The sequence below is a fragment of the Sapajus apella genome, unplaced genomic scaffold (genome assembly GCF_009761245.1).
Source record: "Sapajus apella isolate SASKATOON/1434 unplaced genomic scaffold, GSC_monkey_1.0 scaffold28, whole genome shotgun sequence".
Classification (NCBI taxonomy): Eukaryota; Metazoa; Chordata; class Mammalia; order Primates; family Cebidae; genus Sapajus; species Sapajus apella.
In genome coordinates, this window is record NW_022436968.1 from 18,598,615 (window position 1) to 18,606,823 (window position 8,209).

General features: G+C 44.4%; 1 protein-coding gene across 1 annotated transcript; it reads right to left on the reverse strand.

Annotated features, from left to right (window-relative positions):
* Positions 1-5,850: 5,850 nt before the first annotated feature.
* Positions 5,851-8,187, reverse strand: HOXD1 (homeobox D1). Its single transcript, XM_032292873.1, has 2 exons — positions 7,313-8,187; positions 5,851-6,959 (listed from the first exon to the last, which is right to left on the reverse strand). The coding sequence occupies exons 1-2, from the start codon at positions 7,962-7,964 to the stop codon at positions 6,625-6,627; spliced, it is 987 nt and encodes a 328-aa protein (XP_032148764.1). The 5' UTR covers positions 7,965-8,187; the 3' UTR covers positions 5,851-6,624.
* Positions 8,188-8,209: the final 22 nt, after the last annotated feature.

Genomic DNA, 8,209 nt, shown 5'->3' on the forward strand with positions numbered 1-8,209 from the left:
TTTCCATAAGGTACTCCAAAAACTATAACAAGCAACAAATACAATATATTAAAAAGCCTCAAACAACAAACAAAATGCATTATAAATTTTTGTAAGAATAAAAGAGATTGGCCAGGTGCAGTGGTCATGCCTGTAATCCCAGCACTTTGGGAGGCCAAGGTGGGTGGATCACCTGAGATCAGGAATTCGAGACCATCCTGGCCAACATGATGAACTCCTGTCTCTACTAAAAATACAAAAATTAGCCGGGTGTAGTGGCAGGCACCTGCAATCCCAGCTACTTGACAGGCTAAGGCAGGAGAATTCTCATAATATGGCAGGAGATTCTAAATGCTTAAGCAGGTAATACAAACAATAAATATTACAGCAGCTCGGAGGAGTTAGCTTTAAATTTGGATGATGTGCTGGGCGTGATGGCTCACGCCTATAATCCCAGCATTTTCGGAGGCCGAGGCGAGCGGATCACGAGGCTAGGAGGTCAAGACCATCCTGTCTAACATGGTGAAACCCGTCTCTACTAAAAATACAAAATATTAGCCGGGCATGGTGACACACGCCTGTAATCCCAGCTACTTGAGAGGCCGAGGCAGGAGAATCGCTTGAACCTGGGAGGTGGAGGTTGCAGTGAGCCCAGATCTCGCCACTGCACTCCAGCCTGGGTGACAGAGTGAGACTTCATCTCAAATTAATTAATTAATTAATTAGGATGATGTGAAAAAGGTTTTATAGAGGTCATGAGGTTTGAGCTATGCCACAAAGGATGACTTTGGATAGAGAGAAGGTAGGAGTAAGTATGAAAGAGGAATGACATGAGAAAAGGTTTAGAGGCAGAAAAGCACCCGTTTCTTCTTGCAGGGAGAATAAACAGTCCACACCAACTGGGGTAAAGTTTTTGTGTCAGGCAGTGGTGGGACATGATCAGGGAAAAAATGGCTGGACACAGGTGTTAAGGGCCTTGAATCCCAAGCTAAAGACATCTGAGTTTCTTCTACTTGCTACCAGGAGCTACTGAGAGTTCAAAGTGGAACGATGCAATGAAAGCAGGGCTTTCAAATGGATTGACTGGGAAGGAGACTGGAGGCAAAGTGACCAGTAAGGCATCAGTTTCATTGCTGAGTGAGAAATGATGAAGACTGAGCTAACGGAGAGGGAGAAATAGACAGGATTTGGTGACTAATGGAAAGGAGGAGAGATTTGTTTATCCATATTTTTTTTCTTCAACAGAACAGAGTCCCATTTATCTGAAAGGTAGAGAAAACATTCAATATCACTTCTCTATTTGGAAGTTGTCAACTTTGAAGTATGGAATTAAGGACAAGGAGATTGAGAATCCAAATGGGAAGTGCTGACACCCATTTGAAAAACCTCTTGTTAGAATCTAGTTTACCTGTTCAAAGGGAAGTGGTCTTTTTGGAGGCTATCACCATCGTTAGCTTTTAGTTAACCAGGTCGACTAATGAGGAACATTACCTAGTTCACATATACATATGCACATAGATTTTAAAACCAGATAGATTAATTTTGAAACGTCTCAGATATTACTTCAATCCCAGCCTCTTGTTGACATTATTCTTACAGAGCTACAGTACTACTAAATAAACTCCTCAGTAATAACCAGCAGAGTGAAGCATTGTGAAGAAATACTAAGGTGATAAGGGAATGTAATGATCATCCATACCAACCCACTTTGTCTTATAGGAGAATCTGAGATCAGGAAAATTATTTTTCCTTTTAATCAGAAAACACAGCTGGAACTGAAATCCAGGTCTCCTCCCTTAAGTATAATATTCTTACTGGGTGTGGCGATACATGCCTATAGTTCCAGCTACTTGGGAGGCTGAGGTAGGAGGATCACTTAAGCCCAAGAGTTCGAGACCAGCCTGGGCAACAAAACAAGATCCCATTTCTAAGAAAAGAAAAAAATAATGATGTTATTTTTTCGTCCTTTACTTCGGCCTTAGCGGTTCCAACCTAGGAAATGTTTAGACACTAACAATGTGGTTGCATTGTCTTCAGCTATATCTTTCTCTTCTGTTCGTATCTTTGAGAAGAAAACACAACAGAAGAGAACCTCTAGGAATCTTAGAATAGGGTTCCCATTCTAAGGCAGTGAAGTAAGTCCACTGGCTAAAGTCAGCCAGCCAGTATAGCCCAGAAGAGCACACTGAGATTGAGATGCTAAGAGAGTAGAACAGAGTGCCAACTTGCCCTTGTCCCCATTGTCCACTAATTTGATGCATTTGAAGAGAAACAAACAGTGACTCTGACTCCAATCATTGCTATCATCTCATAGGTAATGATGGCAGTGAAGAAAAAGCAATGATTTCAAGGAAGGGGCAGGTATGGATTTACTATGAAACCAGTGAAACTTAAACTTCACTAACTTGAGCCAGTCCACATCCTGGGAATTTTGTATTGACAATTTTGTATTTTTTTTTTCCCTTACAGATGTCTCCGCAAATTGTATAAGCCTAGGCTCTGAAAAATTCCTAAGAATTCAGTGTGCTAAAGAGTCTAGTATCTTCTAGAAATGCCTTGAAAGTGTCAATTTTAACTTGCAACAGTTTATTAGCTATTACAAGTCCAAATGACTACTCTTCGGCCCTTCTTTCCAAAATATATCAATAAGATTTCTAGAAGGAGAAGAGATTGTGTTGAAATCTTTACAAGCTCAGTAGTAGACCCTCCTTCCACACCAACATTTAGGATTTTTGTCCTCTTGATTCATTATTGAATTTAGTTAAACAGTTTCTATTGAAATTTTATTTCTGAATAACAAACTTAATAAGCAATTCAAAATGAGATGTTGAAATAGAGTTATTTTGCAGATTTGTTGCACGTTCATGACTTGAAAACATTAGAGGTAAAAACCATGAACATCTTCCTTTCTATTTAGATGGATATTTATCATTATTTGTGAGATATGTCCAGGATGGTTTTACTTTAAAACCACAAATAAAGTTTTAACAACGGGCATTTTTCTTGTTGAGAGGTCTGTGGTCAGACTAAACATCTCTCAGAACTTGATTAGATCCCGAGGTTTTCAAATTCAATATTCAGCAAATAAAGATCATTTCTTTGGCCATAAGAAATAATTAAGAACTTCAGAGCTAATGCAACTCTCCTGAGCCTGCTGCCTTTTTTTTCAGATGACATGATAATCAGACAACCTCTTCTGGGGTTGGGCCTCACCATATTTGAGAATGAGGCAGCATAAATCACACACAATTAATCTTTTGAAACTCTAGGTGACAATGCTTTAGGTTTTTATATCAGCAAAGCCCTTGTTTGCTAGTACTCAAGTTATGGGAATTTTATTTATTATTAAATGTTTTCCTTTTCCTCACTCCCAATTATCCTGATCCAGAAAAGTAGACACATGCTCATTATGTGAAGACAAAGGAACACTGAATAGTTATATAACAGCCAGAACTGTCCACTGTGTATGCATTCTTGCAACAGATCGCTGGAGGGTAAATTAGCATATTTAGTTTGAAATCTTATAAAATAGAAATGGGATTGAATAGCTGCAGTTTATGTACTAACCTCATACTTCATGGAGATTTGACTCAAAATAACACAAGGCTCAGAATAATGGGGAAAGGAATGCTCTGTAAATGGTCCACATTGCCTAGGTATCTCCACTGACAAGATGTATTTGACAGTGTATAAAATCCTCTTTTCCTGTATAAACACAGTATCACTGTAATCCTAGAGAGTACATTTGCTTTCTCTTAGAACCTAACTCCCTTCAAATGATAAGTCTAAAATAAAGTATGCAGAAGTCACTGAATTGTAGCATTTTCATTGCTGGGAGAGGGACCTCCAGAGATCACCTAGTTCATCCCGATCTCCAGCGAGGACTCTTCCTAATACTGAATATAGCTGTACAGTGATCTGCATTAAGAAAGCTTTTAAAGATCCCTGGGGTTGGGCAAAAAATAGCTAATATTGGCCCGATTCATAGAACAGCATTATACGAATGTCATAATAGCCACCTTCATCAAGGAAGACATCCATCAGGGCTAAGTGCTAGTACTAGCTTCAGAAGGAAAAGCTTTATTTTCTCAGAGAAAAGGGTGATAGATTAAGGAAATGACCAAGCACGTTGGTATTTTGTTGTTGTTTAGGTGTACATTTAAATGCTTATCAAAAAGGAAACATTGTCATGTCAAAGACCCCTGCAGGGGAAGCCCAGGGGTGGCTGTAAGCAAGCAGATCACAAGTCCTTTAACAAGTTCCTTCAAATAGCAGCAGAGCTCAGAGGGAGGCCGTTGTTTCAAACAAGATTCAATTAGCATCAAGTTATTGAAGGGCAGATGGGGAAACATAAGAATAATATTGACAGACCGGCTTTTTAAGTGATATCGTTTTCCTCTGTCTGATCAGCTGAGTTGGTTAGAGCTGATCATTTTATTTCTTGAACTCCATTCAACTATAGGTGCAAAGAATGAGAACTTGAGTGTAACTTCAATTTTCTAAGAGGACTAATCACATTGATCACATTGCTGTTTTATAGGAAAGGTAATCTTTCACAGTTGCTTAGATTTATGAATCATTAGATTTGAAACATTCTACTAGAATCTAGAAATCTAGCTTGAAAGACCTGAGATTCTTATTTGAATTATTTGGGCCTTTAAGCCTTTCTGTTGAACTGTAGAAAGAACTTAAAGATCTAGCTATAAAATAAGGAAAATGATCTATTCCCAGAAATTATTCCAAGTATCCACTTGATTTTGTGTGTTTACATTGCATCTTTTTATTCTCATATTTCGGCAAGGTTACATAAACCCTGGTCAACTACGAATGCCTCCAGAAATGAGAAATGAGAGCTAGGGTGGAAACAGAGAAGAGGTTTTGAGATTTTTTTTAACCACATACTCTCTTGTCCACTTTCAAATTGGGTGCTTGTACTTCTTTGAAATAATTTATTTGAAAATATTTCATTTTTGAAATCAGAAAGACACCTTCTGTGCTTTGTCTCAGTCAGATGCTCAGTCTGGGTTACAGGAAGTAGAAGCTTGTGACTACTAGCCTTTTCCAGCCTTCTTTGTAACTCTTGACTTTGGAAATGGGAATTCAGCCATTGAGAACTTTTTGATGTGCAGCTGCCTTTCTCAGAGAACACTAACCAAGAAACAAAGTCTTCAAGTCACTTTTCCTCTTCCTTTTGTGAGGACAGGAGACAAAAGAATAAGATATTCCCTAAGTGTCTCCTTTTCTTTACAACATTCCACAGTAGACACCCAATACTTGAGTTAATGTGCAGACTACACACCTACCATAAAACCAGGACACTGTAGGTAAGGAAAGTATTTCCCATAGTTACATGGACATTTGGCAGAGTAGTTTTCTCTCTTAAACTACTCAGATAATTGTCCATAACTTGCTGGGTGTGTATATAACCTGTAAGAAATATTATTTTTAGAAGTTATCAGCCAGGTGTGGTGGCTCACACTTGCAATCCTAGTACTTTGGGAGGCCCAAGAGGGCAGATCACCTGAGGTCAGGAGTTCAAGAACAGCCTGGCCAACATGGTGAAATCCTGTCTGTGCTAAAAAAAATATGAAAAATTAGCCAGGCGTGGTGGCTCATACCTGTAATCCCAACTACTCAGGAGGCTGAGGCAGGAGAATCACTGGAACCCGGGAGGCAGAGGTTGCGATGAGCCAAGATTGTGCCACTGCACTCAAGCGTGGGTAACAGAGCAAGACCCCGTCTCAAAGAAAAAAAAAAAAAAGTTATCAACATAAATTATCATAGCAGAGTCAAGTAAATTCAAGTACAGGAAACGGAATCAACTTTAAAGAAAGTGAATCATGGTGAAAGAGTGTAAGAAGGCAGAGAGCAGCAGATTCTATAATTTTTATTACAAAAAAAAAACACCCTTTACATGCTATGACATTAAATGTCACTTGTAAGGTCGTTGCAAGCAAACCTTTTAAAAACTATACATAATGTATATATTTACATTCAAGTTTGAATAACTGATGTCAAGATACAGTTCAGATTCTACTCTTTACCCACTCTGTGGATTTGTTGAGCTAGTAACTAAACAGAGATTGTATCTTCACTTAGGCACATGGAGAGGTAGAAACCACTTTTTAAGGAAAAAAAAAAAAAACTGGAGTGCAAATGTGAAAATCATTGAAGCAGCTTAGCTATATCAAGGAAACCCTAACTAGCTTTGGTCATCTCAAAAAGCTGAATACATGTAGCCTTGTCCTTTCAATTAAAACCAGAACAGCTTTGGGCAGGTGCTCTTCTGAGCACATCAGAGGGCTGACAGAACTCAGCAACTAAAGGTTTGCCACTCTGCACCAAGAATTGCATATGACTGAGGCAAAGACAGCACCAGAGCTGGACTGGCAGCTGGTCACCTTTTCCCTGGTAAGACACAAATCAGAACCAAACAAGTGGTTTAGGAGATAGCCAGTTAATATCTGGATATATAGTCTGGAACCCAGAAGCCAACTAAAGTACTTCATTTCCTAAGTGAAATCCCTACTCATTTCTGTTCTCCCACCTCCTTCCCAAACTGAGCTCCTAAGTCTAGATAAGGGCGGGGGTGGGGGTAGCCTGGGACTTCTGCAGGCCACGGTTTCTTGGCCCCAAGTCCCGGCCTCACGAAGGCTCTTGGGACTGAGAAGGGCTGCCCGGGCTCTTGCTAAACTTGGTGGGGCTTGTTCCAGGGAAGGGAAGTTGGAGCGGAGCCACAGGAATGGCCGTGGCCAGAAGCCCTTCTCGTTCCCTTTTCTTCTGTTTCATCCTGCGATTCTGGAACCAGATTTTGACTTGCGTGTCATTCAGCTGCAAGCAGTTGGCTATCTCGATGCGTCGGGCTCGAGTTAAGTACTTATTGAAATGAAACTCTTTTTCCAGTTCTGTCAGTTGCTTGGTGCTGAAATTCGTGCGGATCGCGCTGGAGGGGCTAGCTGCCCCATACTCGGCGAGTTTGCCTGAAACGTAAAGACAGGGCGTCAGCGGGGCCAGAGGCCGGGGACAGAATGTGGGCTAGCAGTGGAGCTAGTTAGAATCGAAGTCCCAGCGTGGCCCTCCGGGGTCCCTAGGAACACAGTTTGTGCCAGGAGAAACTCCACGGAGAGCTCCTTTCTGAAATTTTCTCAATGCCTGGCACATTTTCCGAGTCTGTTCTCGAGGCACGCTCAATGGAACTCGCCCGGGACCGCGTCTCCTCCACAAAACCCCAACCGCTGTCTAGAGAGGCAGCGGCACCGCGCTCCCAGCGCAATTCCGGGGGGAGTCTGCGTCCCCAACCTCAGATGGCCCCATCCAAGGCCCGTGGACTTACTTTTCTTAGGGGCGTTCCTCTTCACTTTCATCCACTCGAACGTGCTGAAGGCGGCGGGGAGGCCGGAGGCGGGAGAGACGGACTTGGGGTAGGCGCCTGGGGCCGGGGATGCGGTCTGGAAGGCACCGGGGTGGCCATCGGCTGGCTCTTTGAGACACGCCGGGAAGGGGCCGGGCTCGCTAAAGGCCGCATAATCCACCTGACCGCTGAGGAGGAAGGAGCCGCCGCCCGAGAAGACGGCCGAGGTGGCGTAGTGGACGTGAGCCCCGCCGTCGTCGGCCGCCCGCCCCAGCACGCCCGGGAAGTCGTACGCGGGCCCGGGCCGGAGGAAGCCGTAGTCCGCGCCCCCCGCCGCCGCGGCAGGTGCTGCGCCCGGCTCGGAGGCCCCCTCCAGGATGCACGGCGCGTACTGGGGTGCGGCCGGCGGCGGTGCGAGCTGCCGCGCGGGCGTGGCCGGGGGCGAAGGCGTGGGTCGGGCGGCGGCCAGGGGCAGACAGCTGACGAAGGCGCCGTCGCCGCTGCCCAGGGAGAAGGCGGGCTGGAGAGTCACCGGCCGGATGTCGGAGCGGCAGAACTTGGGTGCCAGACTGAGCACGTCGCCGCCGACCCCGCTGCCGCCGCTGCACGACACATACTCCAGGTAGGAGCTCATGGTTCCGGCCCCAATGTCCTGAGGGCGCAGGCCGGGGCCGGAGTGCGGAGCCGGGCAGAGGCTGGGCAGGACCGCCGCCGTCTGCGGCGCTCCGCCTACCCTCTCTGCCCGAGCTGCCGTCGCCGGGCCATGGCGAGCGAGACGGAGGGAAATAGTGGCCTAATATACCGGCGGGGGTGGCCACGTGGCGCTGGCCGGCCAATGGGCGGCCTCCCCGCATGGCCCAGGTCCCGACTGGCGCTTCG

Bases quoted from the DNA above. Each gene is read 5' to 3' on its own strand.
- HOXD1 (XM_032292873.1), bottom strand. From the start codon at position 7,964: ATGAGCTCCTACCTGGAGTATGTGTCGTGCAGCGGCGGCAGCGGGGTC. The intron at 6,960-7,312 runs GTAAGTCCACGG...TTTACGTTTCAG, and splicing joins GAGGAACGCCCCTAAGAAAA to GCAAACTCGCCGAGTATGGG.